This window comes from Filicampus tigris, chromosome 20 (genome assembly GCF_054856515.1).
Source record: "Filicampus tigris isolate MCC_2025a chromosome 20, RoL_Ftig_1.0, whole genome shotgun sequence".
In the NCBI taxonomy this organism is placed as follows: domain Eukaryota; kingdom Metazoa; phylum Chordata; class Actinopteri; order Syngnathiformes; family Syngnathidae; genus Filicampus; species Filicampus tigris.
In genome coordinates this window covers 7582406-7601411 of record NC_141236.1, presented here as the reverse complement: position 1 = coordinate 7601411, position 19006 = coordinate 7582406, and the positions used below count along the sequence as shown (strand labels likewise).

Below are 19006 nucleotides of genomic sequence, written 5' to 3'. Positions count from 1 at the left end.
AAAACAACTTAGACCAGTCCGGTGTACAGCATTAAAAAAATCAAATAATTTATTTCTGTGTTCTTTTTGTTTGTTTTTTTTCTCTCTCTCTCTTCTCCACATTAAATAAAAGCTATCAGACATTTTCCAGATCCAAATCAAAGGGGGGCAGGAGGGGCAGCCGAGGAAGAAGAAGAGGGGAGTAAAACAAGTCTGACATGCAGAGAAACAACAGCAAATATAGATTTTGCCTCTTTTTCAACACAGAGAGGATGGCGGAAGATGTTTTTGTGTGGTCCATAGATGGGCCCAGTGAGGACAAAGGACTTCCAAGAAGGTGGATGGCTCATCATTTTTGTGGTTATTTTTAAAATGACAAAGATGACAAAGCCCTTCAGTCGGATGCACTCAGGCTGTAATGCCCTTTTAAAAAAAAAAAGAACAACGGCACCGCCTGGTTCACAGCATTATGACAACATGTCAGGGAATAGTCACACGCTTTAACAGATCCCATCTTTTCGTCCAGATCGATGTACGGAAGACGGTTCAAATAGCCCCGTCGCCAAGCAACAACTCGATAAGCGTAGAAGTAAACATCCAGTCTGGGGGAAAAAAAACGATGCTCGGGGGAAAAAAAAGTCGCGTATAAAAATCCCGCACACAGAGGATCAATTGCGTACGAAAAAAGTGGCATTATGATTCCCCCCTCCCCAATTGTTCTAACGTCAAACGTGACTTTTGGCAGCATATCGGCGTGATAAAAGCACACAGGCAGGAGACTTTGCATAATAAGATGAATCTCAAGTTTCCAAAATCGACAGAGGGAAAAGAGAGTCAAACGGTAAAGAACAAATGTGTAATTTAGAGGATTCTGTGGTATCTCAAGAAAAAAAAAGTTGCATTGTAGCCAGACAGTGATGTCTTTGAATGGGGAAAAAAAAAAAAAACCTTGAGAAAGTCGCACGATATATTAACAGAATTTGCAATTTTACTTATTCTCTTAAAATTTTAACTCTTGGTATTATACATTTTTGATGAAAACAGCATTCAAATAGAATATATAAACAGTGTAAAGTAACAAGGTTGTAAAATTATGGAGCTGCAGCACTTAGAAGTTGTACAAAAAACATACAAGAATGTGTCATTTTAACGTGTTCATTTTTTGTAATGTTCCACCTTTATTCTCAAGAAATTTTGATTCCTTTCCTCCTAATATTGCAACATTTGGCATAAAATTAGAAATTCTGACTCACCGAACAAACAAATGTGAAAACGTCGAACAGTTAGAAAATAATTAATACAAGAAAGAAGTTGCATTGCTACCCGAAGGACGAATGATGTCTTTGAATAGCCAAATTGAAAATGGGGTGTATGATGATGAATTTGTCATGTTACGAGAATGTAACCTTTTTTCTGGTGGAAGTATTGTAATATTTTCACTGTTTTGTCATTGTCATCTGACTATTAGCCGAATCAAAAAAATGAGAAAAAAAAAAAATCGTACTTAAGAAAAACACTCGAAGGTTAGGAGAAATGGCGTTAAGTTAGTAATACAGAATTTATAATCTAAAGAGTGAACGTCTAGTAATATTGTCACTTTAGTTTTGTGAAATATTGCAACGTTTGTCAGATGAATCTAAAAATTCCACTGAAATTGCATGTCATGAATTTCCAGTTGCACCATTATGAGTACAAAATTCGAATATGGGAATACTAAATGTTATGAGTATGTTTTGTAATTTGTGAATATTGATATGATAATTTGAGATCAACTTGTAATATAATTGGTAAACGACATCATAGTCTTACTTTACTCGGGTGAAATTAATTTTTTTCTCATATTTATTATATATTTATTTGCGCAATTACGAATTCAGCACTTTTTTCAGTGCAGAACTGACTTGCAATTCTTTTTTTTAAATTGAAAATCAACAAAAAGTAAATTGGGTTTTCCTCCCATCGAGTGGAAACGTTAAGGAAAGAAGTTTTGTTTTTTGTGTGCGGGGCTTTTTGAGGTCAAGTAGAAACAAGAATGAAATAAATCCACTGAGAAGTCAAAACAGGACACACGTACACACAATTTCCAAACAAGTGCATCTGACATTTGTTCTTTTAAAGGAAACCACAAAACAAAACAAAATAACGCAGTTTGCTGTCAGAAGTGTTGTGTGGTTTCTAATTTGTTTTAGCATTGAGATGAACGTAAACAAAAAGACAGTAGCACAGTGTGGAAGGCAAAACACTGAGAACTAGCTTGACGGCAGCGACATTGCCAGGCCAAAAGCGAACCCGTCACGCTGTTACCTCCGCCAAGGAACATATGTGCTATATTTGTTAGCTGGAATTGACAAAACTGACTAAAATGACTCTCAGGAAACTTTAACCGATGGGCGTGACAAGCAATACACATTTCGATGCAGATCGAGGAATTTTCTAAAGACGTTTTCTTTTGATGACAAATCAGTTAATCTAAACGGGTATATAATTTCATAAAATTTTTACTCGTCGTTTGGCCTTTGATGGAGGTCTACGTACTATTGCATGTCGTTCAAGTTGGCGGTATCTCCTTATGGGGGGTTGTGAGTGAGCTGGCAGTGCATTTGAACGTGAGGGAGGCAGCAGGTATTTGTCAGAAAATTTGGGAAAAGCGGTTTTCCTTATTTGGGCTTCACTGGATTTTTATGGACATGGAAGCTTAAAAAAAAGCGGAGGTGATGTTTGAGGTGCTCATGGAGTGATTTGGAACACGCACACGCAATAAAATAAACACGTCTTGAACAGGCTTCAGTCCTTGAAGTGTGTGTGTCAGAAACAGCACCACCATGTGGACAAGTTAACAAACATGGGGCGCTCACACACGCGCACAAACGTAGGCAGTCAATCACACACAGGCAAGTATGTATGCAGTCATGACTCCTCCAAGGATTTTAAAAAGAAACACAAAAATAAACTCCACTATTAAGTTTGGGGATCTTTTGGGCCCCTCGCTTACTTGTTTTTCTTCCGTCCATGCGTCCTCGCCCAAAGTCTGAAGGCCGAAAAATGTCATCAAGGTCATCCAGAGACCCTCGCGCCCCCCCCCCCCCATGCCACGCACTCCTCCATCTTTTTTTTCATGACGGGAGAAAGCGGGGCCTTCATGGAAACATCTGTAGGGCAAGAATAGTGTTTGTGTGTGTGTGTGTGTGTGTGTGTGTGTGTGCGGATGCATGTATGTGTGTGTCTGTATGTCAAAAGTGAAATGAGGCAGGCAGGCAGGCAGGCTTGATAGCTTGTCCCCCACACCCCCCCCCCCGCCCCCCGCCTCCCTCTTCCGTCCTCCAGCTCAGGCACCCTCAGCGTAGCCACAGTTTGAGCCTCAGTGCGTCTACGCCGTTCAGGTAGTACCTGAAGAGCCGTTTGTCCCGCACAAAGCCTAAATTCTCGTACAGCTTCAACGCCGACTTGTTGGTGATCTCCGTCTCCAAGACCACCTGGTGGGGGGTAAACCAGTGAGAGATTTTAAATTTTTTTCTGTGAGGGGAAGAATAAATGAATAGGGTTGATTTTTGGAGGGCGGGCTTACCTCATCGCAGTCTCCCTCCACCATGGCGTAGATGGCCTTTTTCACCAGATTAGTACCTGACGACACAAGTTGGACTTAATGATTTTTGTTTACGCCACACTTGTCTGGCAGAATTTTGTGAAGTTGTCATGGTGAATGCTTAAAAGACTGCAAGCCAAAGTTAATTGACTAATTGAGGTACATAAATAAACTGTCTTTCATATTAAATGGTAACTTATATAGAAGTTATAAGTGTGTTAAACTGTGTCACTTAAATTTTTGTGTTACCAGTAGTTAGTTGAATGTGTGCATTATTTACTGTTTATGGTTGATTCATGTTGCACTGTTTTCTAAAAAAAAAAAAAAAAAAAAAAAAAAGAAGAAAAAAAAATTTAACAAACTGTGACTTCAGGTTGTGTGTAAAATAGTGACATACTGGCCAATTGCAGAACGTTCCTTAAAAAAAATCAAATTTCATGAATTATTGTTTCCCATAACCATTGAATGGCTAACATGTTGAAATCAATGTAATGTTTTAATAAAGCTTTCTGTGTACTAAGTTATAAGATTCTCATGATATATTGTAAATGGTTGCACTACATGAACAGAAAAATAATCGGCTCACAATGGCAAAGTTGCAGATGATTTTTTTACTGATGTTAAAAGGGTTAATATCGGCAGGCCGGTTAATTGGTCGTCCCTACTTGTAAAGTCGTCTCTCACTTGTTTTTTGCCCCAAAACAGCTCACTGATTTTTCCTGTCGGGTACATCTTGACGTAGCATAACTTTAATCTCTATTCAATGTTTGAATAGTTAATGTGAGGAGGGTTCTGTTTGTGTTTTTTTTTAAAACAAATATTTACTGTAAGTACAACTTTAATACTGCAGTGGTGCAGGTTGGTGATAGACCCCAGCGTAGAACCTTATCATAATTGTAACAAAGAGTGTTCAGTTTTCCTCACCGATGCTTTTCCTTCTGTGTTTGGAGTCGACGGCCAGCATAGCGATGTAGCCGCGCCGGAACATCTTCTTGTGCATGTCCAGCTTACACACGATGGCGCCGACGCACTCCTGCTCCACCATGGCCTTCCAAAACACAATCACACAGTCAAACCTCAGATGCCTCCTCCAACCAGAGAAGGAGAGAGCAGGTCTGGCAAGAAGCCAAGACCAAATCAGGTTAAGACAATGTTATCTATCAGATCAAATTCAACAAGAACAACAAGCACAACAAGAACCGTTGACAGTTCGTTTGAAGTACATTAGGCATTACTTAATTTGTGTCCTCCAGAAACATGGATATATTCTACACTTAATAGTGTTATAAACGCGTATGTTGGCTTAACTGGGCAAGCGGCTGCTGTGTCCTCCCTGCAAAAGTGAGTGAATAATAAGGTAGATTGTTTTTAAAAGAGGCAGGCAGACGAGATGTCAGGGATTTCGGCGTGGACCCGAGTAACCACAAGCTTTGACATTGTGGTCAAACTGGTTGTGTTAGAGCGCGAGTTCTTGCATTGACCTAAGACTGGTGGTGGACAAGGAGGGCTTCTATAAGATAGAATAGGACCACTTAAGCAACCAACAAAGACAAGCATGCCGCCTATATTGGGTAATGCGTTGTCATCAACGTCTAACCCGTGTTACCAACAGAGTCCGAATGTCCGGGCGCATTTCACCAAACATACTTAATACGATGCAAACCTCCCTTTCATGGCAGCGTGGCAGTGATAAACAAGCATCTCGAAAGAAAGCATGTTGCGGATGATGTCTGAGTTCATTTATGACAGAGACACAGTAGTGTCTGGAAGCTAGCATTCGCACACACCGGTTACCGTGTGTGATTAATGTAATGTGATGTAAGTCCGTTGCACGCTAAAATATTGTAGCATCTAGTACGCATTACAGAAGCATTAATCAATGATGCTTGGATTTTGTGGTTGATGCCTGATTTCATTTCTGACAGAAACGTGTCGTGTCCAGAACCGAGCTAGAGTTAGCACACACAGGTTACAGTGCGTGTTTGATGTAACGCTGTAACACCCACTATGTCCTGTTTGGCACACTAACATATTGTTGTGTCTAATATAGATTACGGAGGCATTAGCCAGTAAACTCAGGTTTATCAACATCTACAAGAAGAAGGAAGAGCTCACTCGCTCTCTCTCGCGAAGAGTGACACGTTAATGAACTGGTTTATCGGAACACTCAAGTAACATGACATGACATATTTGCCAAAAGCCCTCAACAGCAACACATGACAATATAACACTGAGCTAATTATGTAAGCTAATTATGGTTATGAAAAGAGCAGCTGCTTGCTGGTGCAATATGCCACAATTTGCACATGACCTGATTAGTTGACTAATCGCGACTACTAGTCGACTAGCAAAATAATATTTTGTGGCCGCCCTACTAAACACATTTATTACTAACAAAATATATTGATTTTGTCTCTCCCAAACAACTTTGGAGTTTCTGGAGGATCACAAACACCACAAAGATGAATGCTATATAATACGTGAAGCTTTTTTAAGAAAACACCCTCAGGGAACTGAGGTTCACTACTGGTTTTGTATTGACTATTTAAAAGCAAGTACCTGAAGCGCAACTCTCCCGAACCACTTCGCAATACACCACATAGATGAAGGGTATAACAAAATCAGATTATTCAAAAGGTGAAGCTCGGGTTATTACACATTTAGCGTACGGTACTTAACATATGTGCAGCTGCTTTAAAAGCATCTCATGCAACGTCCATTACAGGTTATGCATTTACAATTAAGAAAAAGTACTTGAAACATGTCCCTTGTGAACCACTTTAGGGCATTATCTAGTAAGTACAGATGCTTTAGGCATGTCTCTGGAAATGAAGTATGAGGTGTGGTAGGGGTTTGACACTTACCAGGAAGCAGAGCTGCGGCCAGTTGTGGATGAAGTACCTGTACGTGTAAATGGAGTAAGGCTCAGACAAGTCCTTAGTAATGAGTCTCATGATCCACGGCATCTGCAGCTCGGACTCGTAGCGTACATAACAAATGTCGTGTCTGTCCTCCTGTGGCCAGGCGCCCAAATCCAGCCGGGCCAGCTCGTCCGAGGGCGGCTGGGGCTGCGGCAGCTCCATGTCCCCGGAGCTCTCAGAAGCGAGCGTCACCGCCTGAGTTCTTGTCCGGGCCGGCATCCCGTTCATGCTATTGTTAACCAACGGCGAGTGGCGGCTGTTTTTGGAGCGGGGGCCTTCGCGTTGGCAGTGTTCCATGTCATTCGGGGTGGCCGGGGTCCCGTCGTCGTCACCGCTGTCACAGTTGTCCGCGGGCGGTCTCGGATTGTCAAGGTGTCCCCCCGGCTCCTCCACGGGACTACCGGCCAAACCGTTGAGCTGCTGCTGCTGCTGCTCCACTTCTGGCATTTTTAGGTGCAACGTCGGCGGGCTAGCTCGAGTTAGCATGTTTTTCTGCTTCTTCTTAACCGGCTGCTTGGCTTCGGCGAGCGGCTTCCCCGACGCAGGGTCCTCCCGGGGTCGACGCGACCCTCCGTCCTCGCACCCAGCCCCGGGGAAAGGTGGACTTTCAGCCGGGGATGCGGCCAGTGCGCTACTAGGCCCAGGCGGCACTGTGGCCATCCCACCGCATCAAGGTGGCGATTCGCGCTTTGGAAACGTCGGACACAAGCTCATTCACGACGCCAAACGGGGATACGACAACGCAGCGGGTGTGACTCCGCCGAAAGAGGCGTAAATCCGCGGATTATTGAGGCGAAAAGGGTTCCTGAAGCGGCGACGTTCTTCGCTTGCTTTCTCCTCGAGCTCTCCCTGCTGCCGCAAAGTGCTGTCGCAGCAAAGGCCATTGCAACACTGCCGCACGGTGACGTTTTACGACAGTGCCGTAAAACGCATTAAACTTGTCTGTTTAAAGCGAGTTAAATTGTAGAGCCGTTTGTTTTATTTTATTGAACATTTGGAAATAACTAACAAGTAGCTACTGAGTCTACCTAGGTTCACAGACACACTTGGTGGCAATCAATCAGACTGGCTGGGTATATATAAGGAGGGTGTTTCCTTATCATAAGTTGTGGTATGGCTCCGGAAAGGAATATTTAGCTCTCAAGTTCCACAACACTTAAAAAAAAACAACCTAGTATTTTAAGGAGGAAAAACAGCAACTTGACAAGTTGGAGTAAATAATGAGAATACAGTTTGTTCACCGACAACGTGAAAAGGAGCAGAGGGGTCTCCAACTAATGTACTGCAGGCCATTTGGTACCCAGGACCCACAGCAACTCTGCCAACTTTGCTCATGTGGTCGCACCACTAATAGACTTGACCTGCTCTAAGGTTCCATTGCAGTGGACGTCAGAACGCCAAGTTTCATTTGTCAAATCAAACGCGCTGTTAGATTTTAGTTGCCTTTTTGTAGTTTAACACTGATGTAATGCGGGGGTTGGGGCAGTGCTGGTTCAGGCGGAAGAGAGTGAAGAAAAGCATCTTGTAGCATTCTTCTCTCAGAAACTGAGTTCTTGTCAGAGGCATGGCATTATTTTGAGAAACTGACACTCTTGCTCTGATCCAAGCTTTGGCTCCACTGCTGGTTTACACAGACCACAGTCCTTTGTTGTTCCTCCAGCGCTCTGCTTTCACCAACCGTCGCCTACTCTTCTGGAGTTTAACCTAACGGGAGCTTACAACTTGAAATCTGGCATGTTAAGGGAAAGGCGAATTTAGAAGCTGACAGACTTTCAACATCGTCTCACCCTCTTTTAAGTGACTCGTGTTTAGTTTTGTTGCTCCTACCATTTTGATAGAATTAGTGGGTTGCTGGAGTGAATTTTACTCTCCCAGTTTCCTTAAAGAAAATATAAGGACATCATTTGTTTGTGTTCGAAGTCAAGTCTACAGCTAGACTAAAAGTAGTTGAAATGTCAGCCATTAATTTGAATTGTTAAAAACAGTTTACATACTCACCCTAACCCAACACATACACATCCAAAATTTAAAATCTTACATTAACCAGTAATTTTGTGATTCAAATGATGTATTTATCAAGTACTTTCTGGAGACGTTGAAGGCAAATGAGAAACAAAGTGTTGTAATGTCCTTAAATTCCAACAGAGGACGCCAGATCACGTTTTATCGCCCAACTCTTTGTAGCTATACCACAATTCCACCAAAAGATGTCGCCGTTTTTTAATATTTTTCTTTTTGCCAAAACTTAAAAGAAGTGACACAAGGACCGTCCAAATGTACAGTAGGTTATGTCAGTTCTTGGCTCTAAATCACCACTTTTTATGTTTATTTGTAAGTTATGTTATGGAAGCAATATTAATAGTGTATATGACTCTGGTGAGAATAAGCAGGACAGAAGATGGATGAATAATGATATCAATACAGTATTATGAAAGAAAAAATATCAAAATTAATTAAAGGGGAAAATTTGGCTTTTCCCTTGATGGATCATAATCAGCATAACATATTACCAGAAAATAAAATTAACATTATGAATATAAATGTGTATAATTACAGTTCTTTGTAAGTCATCACTACTAATAATATTTTAATACATGTGTTATAGCAAAAAATAGATACAAAAAACGTGCGCATACATATAACTTTTCTCCACTGTGAGACTAATAAAGGCCTATAATGTTCTATTGATAAGTCATTCAATAGAATAGATAATCGATTGCACATTATGGTTTTTCAAATATGGTACTAACAGTTCAATTTCATTGACAGAGAAGATAGAGAGATGTAGATATATATTTTTTCTTGAACACACTCAAAAGAGGCATAGAGTTCGATTCGTGCAGTGCTGAGCATGCCTTTGAAAGCGCTCTCTAAGCCTCGAGGTGCTGAGAACTGGTGAAGAGCCGCAATGAGACATGTGCAATCAGTTCCCCCTCTTCAAATCTCCTTTCGGGGCCTATCTACTTGAACAGGCTTCTCTTAATGACTTTCTCCATCACTTCTTGCCAGCTTTTGCCGGGGACTCTCACAGACACTTGGCTACGTTTAAATGCGTTCGCTATTCTATTCTGTCCCCGCTGTAGCTTTTTTTCCTGCAACCCTGCTTTCCAAATATCTCCAGGGTGTCAGTTGCGTCATGTGACTGGTGTGCTGGTGATTACAGTGCTCGCTTGGCACTCAAATGAAGCCTAGAACCAAAAATACCTTACAAAAAACAAGCAGTGTAGGTCAAAACGTACCCAAATATCTGGTCCCCCTCACTCCCCCTCCACACTCTGTCCCTGTGTGTCCTTCTCCTTGTCTCGTTCTGTCCGGCCTTGGCGACTGGTCCACGAGAGCTGTATTTGATTAGTTTCTGTTGGCTTAGTTAGGGACTGAAGTGAGGGGTCGGGACCAGAACAAAAAGCGGGTCGGGCTGCGTGGATGGAAGGATGCAGGTGCACTGTGGTGGTTGCCAGAAGATGCCCAAAACTGAGCGAATTCGACGAGGCCACGCAGTCAGGATTTCGCATGCGAGGGCAAGCCGGGCAGTGGCCCTCTAGATCCAAAATGTGGCACTGTGCTAAAGAACTAAAATCAGTGTTTTGTTTTGTTTAAATCGTTCATTTAATCAGTGTAGTGTCATGTATAAAATACATGATAAATCCTTGGAGAGGAACAACTGCCCCGTGCATTTCTGCCGAACCTCACTCTCCCCTCTGTGTGAGACGGCAAATCCTATCCCAAGTCGTCAAGGAAACCGGATTGTGAGCCTGAGTGATTACACATCCGTTCTGCCTTTGTTTTGCTCAGACTTCAAAACAGTTTCACCAAAAATTGAAAAAAAAAAAAGCAAAATACAAGTTCAGTAAATACTATTAAATACATGAAAATAAAATTATCAATACGTTTGTGCATCATGTTTTAATGCGTCTATTTAATTCATTGTGCTGCTCCTTCTGGAGTGCACGCCTTTGCCAAGAATAGCTTCACAACGACTGTGACTCAGTAACCAATGTTAGCCGTTTTCCCCAGAGGATAAAGAATATATGCCTGTAAGTATTGTGATCGATGAAGTGCTGACACTGTGAAGTATTTTTTTCCTTCTCCATTCATTTGCTTTTGACCCCGGTAGGACAATAAAGGACATTTAAAAAAAAAGCCATCCAAGCTGGTGAAGTGTACATAAATGACATGGCTAGAGCGTGAGGATGACATCATAGGGATCACTAGTTAGGCGAGAGGGATGACAAGACTGGATTTGACTTTTTCTGAGAAGAGAACAGGGGCATCTCTGGCATGGCTGGAGGGCCCCCTGAGTGCGCGAGAGGGTCCTGGGGCCCTTTAGACATGGCGCCAGCCCGGCGGGGGGAGCCCAGACAATCATGCGGCTTCAGGCCCAAAACGGAGGGGCGAAGGACAGAAGGGCTTAAGGTGGAGGACGAAGAGGACAGAGAGCTCGGGGGTCCAGGTGGGAACGGGAAGCTGTGGGGGGGGGGGGGGGGGGGGGGAAGAAAGGAAGCGGAGGAGAAGAGGAAGAAAGAGGAAACCACGGAGAGATGGCATCCATTCTCGCTCGCATCCCCCTCCTCTGTTACGGCGTTTATCGCCGTCGCGGATCGTGCCGTATGAACAGCGATCCAAGTCAACCATCTGCTGAGGCTTGATAAGCCTGGGAGAGGCAGCCATTGAGCTGTCACTCACAGCAAAAAAAGAGAGAGAGAGGAAAGGAGGGGGGAAAACGGGAGAGAAGTGGAAGGCAAAAAGATCGGCGAGGCATCTGTCTAGTGCGAGGAAAGACTTAACGTCAACAAGACGTCCGGCCGCCCAATAATCCCACTCCTCTAATGAGAAGTCGTCTAGTGGACGATTTATGGTTTTTGTCGCTTTCTTTTTGCTAATCGTGCCATGCAGACATTTCTTTAAATGTCATCAGGACCACTCAGTGCGATTAAGCCATTCGAAAAATACTGGACATGATGGAACTATTTTAAAAAGAGTGGGGTCTCCCTTGTTGGGGGGTTGTCTACCCACTATCATAGCGGATGAGACACCTCTGGATCCCCACATTGAGAATCTCTCCTCCATTAAGCTGGCATGCAGTTGATTAAGTTAAATCCGACTTAAACGTATGTGGCGTTAAAACCACTTAGCACATAGCTATGTTGTTAGCGTGTGCTGCAGAGTTCAATTCAAGTGTAAAAGGAAGTGAAGCACTGCATTGCAGGGTTGGGAATCGCAGAAACCCACAATACAGTAAAACACCAATATTTTAATGACGACAAAAAAGCTAATATACAAAACAATATGGAACTCAAGGAATGGTATTCATCATTCAAGCAATGCCTCAGTTTGATGATCCTTTGGAGGATTCACCATTCACAGGCATCTGAAATCGGGTGTACGTCTATCATAACAGAACGCATGAAAGAGGGCCAGGAACCCATTCCCGAAATTGAACAGAAAGTCACGCATTATGGTATGACGCAAAATTATTACAGTTAATTAAAACTAACTGAAGAGCAAACTTAAATTGAAAAAACTTTTTTAAAACAAAAAACGAAATTTGTTGTAAAAAAACAAAAAAACAAAACTAACTGAAACTACACCTTACATCTTGTATGAGGAAAATAACACCCTGAAGAAATCTATAAGTCAACCTAATCAAATGGTGAAGGCCCTTAAAAACTGCACACATTGGAAGCAATGATACTAAACACATGGTCAACGCTATATTGCCAAGCTTTTCAGCTTACGTCGCCTTATGTGGGCAGAGAAAGATGCCAAAGTTTCACAAGGCAGACGCCAGTTTCACCGACTGAACCGAAATTGGGTGGCCATGTCAGCCTACCAGTACACACGAAAAAAAAGTCTCTTGGACGCAAAAATTGAGCAGGAAGTTGGCTGGTTTGGTTTGAAGCAGTTATTTGCTGGGAATTCCATGAGTCGCAATTGGAAAGCATATATCCTCAGACGCGTGATGTTTCATTATGAAGCTATCTAAAAACGGTGACCAAGTTTGATAATTATTTTGAGGATGCAAGGGCCCATTCATTGTATAATGGTATTGTTTTTTTCCCCACTTTCTCATTATCATGCATTTTCAATCATAATACTCTTATTTTTAGTCATAAGAGCGACATATGAGCATCATTCAGAAGGTGATACTGTGGCAGTAGTGCGGGGGCATGAATTGAGGCCGGGAGGGGGGTCAGGCCTGGGAGTGAGGGGGGGTTAGCAGGGGATTAGCCGAGGCCAGTTGGATCATTTTACAGCCGCAGGACCCCCTCTCACCCTCGGCAGTCTCCCGGACAATGAGGATTAAACTCCTCTTGTTCCTCAACTCGGAAAAAACGGCAGGGCGACAAAGGCGCTATTCCTCCCGGGTGCCTGGCTGGTAGCTGGGTAGCTGAGTCGGGGAGGGAGGCGAGGGGAGGGAGGCGAGGAGAAGGTAGGGGGTCCATCATAAAATTAATCCCTTCACAGTTTGCTCTGGTGCAAAGTGAGATATGAGGCAGACATGTCTAATGAAACTGTGCAGTCATCGAAGGGCACAGCGATAAAAGCACGTATCAAACTCGTCATTAGCGCCGCCGCTAAAAGCCCGTCGAGAGGTTGGCGCACTCCCCGGGTGACTGGCACCGCAGATTAATCGCTCCGTGCAAAAGATACTCCACCTACGACCCGTTTCCTCCTTTATAGAAACATCTTACACTAAGAATCCCGCACAGACTATTTGTTATTCAATTTCGTTTCAAACACATTTTTAATCACACCAAAATGCACCTTCTGGGCTGGACAACAAATAGCACTTTACAAATCAGAGGAGGAAATAGTCAGCTAGCTTAGCTTGGGCTCGCCAAGTCTAGAAGGAACGAGCACCCCAAAACCCTTTTAACTGACTCACGGCCTTCTCCCTATAATCCTTAAGACTCCAAAATCCATGCGTCAACACGGTGCTTATGTTCAAAATGAAATTAATAATTTCATTATAATTATATAGCATGCGCTTTTAGCAGTACGTTAAAAGGCAATAACTCATTTGAAACGGCATCAGGCAAACATGAACTGCATGCATACATCAAAATTAAGTGAAAATCTATCATCATTGTTATCATTACCTAAAATTCATAGAGATACTTGCCTTATTTTTTTGCCCCTCTGTTGTGTCATGGGTTTGAATCCGGGCTCTGGCCATCTGTGTGGAGTTTGCATATCCTCCCTACTCCAGCTTCCTCCTACAGTCGAAAAATACAATATGAATTTTCATTAGCATTAGTGAAGACTCTAAATCAGGGGTGTCCAAATGCGGTGCTCAAGGGCCAACATCCTGTATGTTTTAGATATTTCCCTCGTCCAACAGACCTGATTCAAATGATCGTCAGAAGCCTGCTAACGATCCTTTCTTCCGGTGAGTCTATCATATCTACACTTGGGCTTTCCTCACAATCGGAGCCATACCAAGGCTGGTACTGGTCAAATTCTTATTGGGAGAGTTACCCCGAATAAACTCCAATTCAAAACAGGTAATTTAGACTGATGGGCGTTGCTCAATGCCCATATCATTTCATCATAATCTCTTATGACTTTAACGTGACCTATAACTGAGACCACAATAAAAGTAATACCCAGCAATTGAAAGGTGACACAAGGCCTAAATGCGATGGTCGCCTCAGGCTGTAAGGCCTTTTAAAATGTCCTCTCTAGAGATGGATTTGTTTGCTCTCATTAGCATGAACAAAAAGTCATTGTGTTTTGTTGCAAAATAAAACAAAATAGCCCACTGCTTTTTTTAAAAAAATTTTTATGAAACCCCAGTGGGAACAAAAAGAACTGAGCAGCACAACAGAAGCTGTGGGGGAGTGAATGGAGCAGTGGGGTCCTTCATATTAAAAAAGGCTTCTTCTTTTTTTTGTTTTTTTTACTTTTAGAAATAAAAAAATAAAAAAAGGAAAAAGAAAAAGCTTCTCCGCGCTGTCAAAGCCAATCAGCGTCTGTCCTGGCAGCGCCGCCCGTCTCCCGGGCAGCCTGTCACAATGGAGGCCCGACACACCTCTCACTTCCAATCTGTGTCGTCCACCGCGGGCTCCGATTGAAACTCGCATTAAATTGTCACCATTTGGATCGTCCAGTAAAAAGCCGCGATCGGTTTTATTGACAAAAACATCCAACGCTCATTCATTCATTGGGCCGGGAGATTTCTCGACTTTAAGCCAAATATAAACATGGCGATTACAACAGCAACAATCGCGTTGTGCGCTAATAAACGTGAGCGACAAGGCTTGATCCTCGCAAACCTCAAATACAAAAAAAAAAAATCTTGAATAGACAACCCCCCCCCCATTCCAAATCGCATTGTCGCGCAAATCCCGTGATAAAAGGCCTAAGAGTAACTCTGCATTTAGACTCTTGAAGACTTTGGTTAAGCCAGTGCCTCTGCTACTTTCCAGCCCCGGCATAAATCTGCCTCTCAATGGCGATTGGCTCAAACCGAGGGGGCCATCTTTTTCACACGCCCCCTCCCCCTCCGCATCCCGCCGTCGACGCCACTTGCATAGTGTGTAGCCGTCACCAGACAATGGCTGGTTACTGGCAATTAAACAGCATTTGCCGAGGAATCCGTGGCACTGGTCTAATGGCATTACCGTTGGATGATTCAATCCCTGAATAGTCAACAGGATTTCGCTTCTCTGCAGGAAAATACTGCTTCATCGAATTACCCGTATTACATAGAGTTAGCCAAAGATTATGATTCAGGGTTCACAGATTACGGCGTCCCTAAAACGCTGATAGGCCACAAGAGAGGAAATTTAAGAGTGAGATTCATCTAAACAAGTACCGAATAACTTTTAATATTTATGCTGAGTGACTTGCGATATATCAGTGCGATATTTTTTGCAGACAATAATATCACGATATTTGATATACAAAGGGTCTTTGTTTTACGACGGTTCCAATATATAACACTTCAACTTTATACTGTTTTTGAGGTGGATTGTTTTATATTTATGGCTCAACATTGCTAATAACATGATTTTTTTAGCATGTTGGTAATTATGACTTAGCGTTTGCGTGGGTTAGCAATAGACTATGTCGCTGCTGTTAGAACCAAACACCGTGTAGTGCGACAGATTCATTCAGTAATAATATCCTTGTGGATGAAGAAGGGAAACTTGTAAAAAGACAATGACCAAATAAATATCAATTAAACTTGAAACTATCTACTAAAACGTTTTCATTGGGCTAGCAGGTGTAACGATCAGGAGGAGCTGCACACACCTCTGGTTGCAAGATAAAAACAATCATATCAGAGTTTTTATTCACTTGGAATTAATATAAGTGAAAAAAGTGAAGCTCTATGAATACCGTCTTTCAGTATTTTCATCGATATTAGACTGCTAGCGATCACGATCATGACACATTGCGAGATCGATATTTGACCCACCGCGGTTTACTATCTATTTGTTTGAAAACCGGCAGGTCTGCTGTCAGACGCCAAGCAGCACATTTGTGGCCTTCAACCTCCTCTTGGGCCGAGTCGGGAGAAGCAGAAAGAGGGGCCAAGTCCATTATCTCACAATGACGAGGCTAATTACTGGGCCAGGCAAGCCGCAAATCACACAGCAGCAGACTGCATCGTCTTGTGTCCTCCGCTCACCCGACGTCTTAATTGCTCTTTTATTCTCGCTGCGTGTTTTGCGACTGTGCTGACGCTCCTCAGCCATTTTGCCACATGAAAGCGAGATGCTAATTGCCTGCTATGGAAATATTGGTGGCTGTGATTAGCAAGCGTTTTGGTGTGAGGGAGCATTGAGCCAGCACTCACAATGTTTTAAAAAAACAAAACAAAAAGCGGTTTGTTATTGGTTTGTCTTCGTCCACATTTTGGGTGGCAAGGTTGAAAGTGTCGGTGCGGCCATTGTGTGCGGCAATTGTAAGACAGCAATGCTGGCAAATTGTTGACAGATAATCAGCAAAATTACAGGAAAATTAGCTCAGGCGGTAAATTGCTATCATTAGCATTCATGACCACAAAACCTCATTTTGTCAGAATATCGCACAAACATGAAGGCTTTTATACGGTGCTCAATTTGGACAACTGTCAAGATAGTGAAGTAAGAATCCAGGGTGGTGAAACACACTAAACTTAACTGGGTGGTGACATACCCTAGTTTGGATTAGTTGGGTGCAGACGTGGGTAGAAAAGTCCCAAAAATGTACTCAAGTATGACTGTTGTTACTTTAGAACAGGGTCTCAAACTCCGGTCCTCGAGGGCGGCTTTCCGGCATGTTTCCCACCTGCAACACGCAGGGAAGCGGCCCTTGAGGACCAGACTTTATTTTTGGTGCTGTGCAATCATTGCAGACTGCTTTTTCTCCCTTGTCCTTTTGATTATGCACAAACCTTTCAACAACAAGGAACAGGAAGCTCAAACGGGTCTTAGTGGGTCAACGAACTGCAATATGCATTCTTGCGTTTTGTTTACCTGCTGGTTTTATTCCACCGATCATTACATTTTGAAAGAGAGAACAGAGACGTCCGGTATGTTTCTCAAGTTCCAACTAAAGTTCTAGTAGGCTGAAATGCCAACTTTTTAGGCAGACACAGATGACCATACGTGATATAGCTATTCTTTTTCATAATCTATTCCATTTTCTATACTGCAGCTGGTCACTAGGGTCATGGGTGAGTTGGAGCCAACTTGGAAGGAAAATATTGATTCCTGTCATGTTACATGGACATAAGTCACTTCACCGTGTAAGGTCATGTGACTGCCTGGCTCAGTTTGATTGGTTAAATGGAGTCAAACAACATGAGTAGTTGTAGTTAGATTGGATTGGAAAAACAGTGATATGACAAAAATCTCTCAAACAAATCAAAATTGAGCGGAGACTGAGAGCAACAAGAAAACAGTTTACGTATCCGGAAGGAAGCAAGTAGGAATACAGTACTGAAAACAGAAGGAGGCTTAGGCTGTCCTCACAGACAGCGGAATAAAAATATACTATGTCATCCATGGTTAAAAGTGGCGCTTATGCTTTGTCCGGAAGTTTGGAGAACTCGCCCTCCAAATATTTGGTCACAATATCTCGGGTGACCTCAGACTCGGACCCGGAGCTTTACCAGAACCCCGGCGTGGCCTTGAAATGCTCTTTCACGCACTTAATTGCTTTGTGCGATACCTCAAAAGAGACGACGAAGGAAGAGAAGCTACTTTTCCCGACGGTTGGAGCCGTGCAGTAGTGCTCCAGCAGCGCAGCAATTGGTAAAGGAGGAGGAGGATAGGGGGGTAGCAGGTCGGCTGTTCAAAGGCTGGCTTTTTGCATTGTTGGTCAGTTGGGGATTAAAGTCCTTGGTTTGGTGGCCCAATAGGCCCCTCTAATTAAAAAGGATAAAAAGAAGGCAGACACACACACAAAAAAAACTGAAGCAAAGAGAGAGAGAGGCGAGAGAGCAAATTTACCCAGGAAAAGAAAGAAAACTGTTTTCAGTGTAACAACAGTGGCCGTCAATTGAAAATGGATTAACTTTACACTCTAGTCCAGTGGTTTTCAAACTGGGATGGGGGGAGAGTCCCAGTGGTCTGTGAGCTGTTGCGTTATATATATTTTAAAGTTTTTTTTTTAACTTAAATGACTGTTTTAGGCTCAAAAACACAAATTGTGTTTTATGTTCAGTTGATGGTAGCATTATGAGGCGTCCTTGGAGGGGAAGAAAAAATATCTACCCTGCAATTGGTCTCTAAAATGTTTTGGGATTAGTTTGGGGTATATTTACAGTTTAAACTGTTAATATAGGAAATTATTTTCAAAAATTTAAGGAGGGCATTACAACATTTTATAGCAAGGGTTCATTGTACTTTTACTTCATACAGGCTTGAAGCTATTTTATTTTTACTTGAAACTATACAAACGCAGAGTTTGTGGCGCACTGTTTGCCGTCATCAGAATGTGAATGGACCACCGTGTGTGTGCTGCAGCCCAGATGCTAGCCGCCAGGAGGTGGGCTGTTTACCGTGCGGATGGCTGGTTGTGTTTTTGTTTGGCCCAACTCGCCTCCTCCCCGAGCCCAGTGGGTGCTCCTGGGCTCCCAGTGGGGGCTGGTCCCTGCTGACCAGCTCCCAGGTATGAAGCCTCCTCGCTTGGCCTGGACTCGAGAGTGGGGGGTTAACGAGCTACCAGCAGGGACAAGAAATGCAGACCCCCAATGGGTAAACTGCGAATTGGGGAGTGGACATGCCGAAATGAGCAAAAATACTGCAGGTGCAAAGTACATACACAAGTGGCAAAAAGTGGTAGATTGACTTGTGTTTAATTAGTTTGTGAAATGTCAAATCATCACCCTTGATCCATTCCAGGCATCCCAAAACTGCCATGTTTCCTATGTGATTTCATTAGGGGGAAATGGCACTGTATTTTGTAAATACATAACAGAAAACAATATAAAGAAATCATCAAGTTTTGTAAGTGTAATTAGTTACCGACTGTAGTATTCGTGTGTTGAATGTATGCCATTAAGAGGCATGGCCTAGTGAGCACTGTT

The 19006-nt window shown here is 42.9% G+C and overlaps 1 protein-coding gene across 3 annotated transcripts; it reads right to left on the bottom strand.

Annotated features, from left to right (window-relative positions):
• Nucleotides 1-24: 24 nt before the first annotated feature.
• naa30 (N-alpha-acetyltransferase 30, NatC catalytic subunit) lies at nucleotides 25-10955 on the bottom strand. 3 transcript variants are annotated; one of them, XM_086018136.1, is made up of 6 exons: nucleotides 8271-10955; nucleotides 6427-8187; nucleotides 6122-6145; nucleotides 4487-4610; nucleotides 3545-3600; nucleotides 25-3452 (listed from the first exon to the last, which is right to left on the bottom strand). In XM_086018136.1, exons 2-6 carry the CDS (start codon nucleotides 7141-7143, stop codon nucleotides 3315-3317), a joined length of 1059 nt encoding a protein of 352 aa, XP_085874262.1. In that variant the 5' UTR covers nucleotides 7144-8187; nucleotides 8271-10955; the 3' UTR covers nucleotides 25-3314. The 3 variants fall into 3 exon arrangements, with proteins under 3 accessions (XP_085874262.1, XP_085874261.1, XP_085874263.1); XM_086018135.1 differs by having other exon boundaries at nucleotides 6427-10955; XM_086018137.1 differs by lacking the exon at nucleotides 6122-6145 and having other exon boundaries at nucleotides 6427-10951.
• Between the last annotated feature and the right edge of the window lie 8051 nt (nucleotides 10956-19006).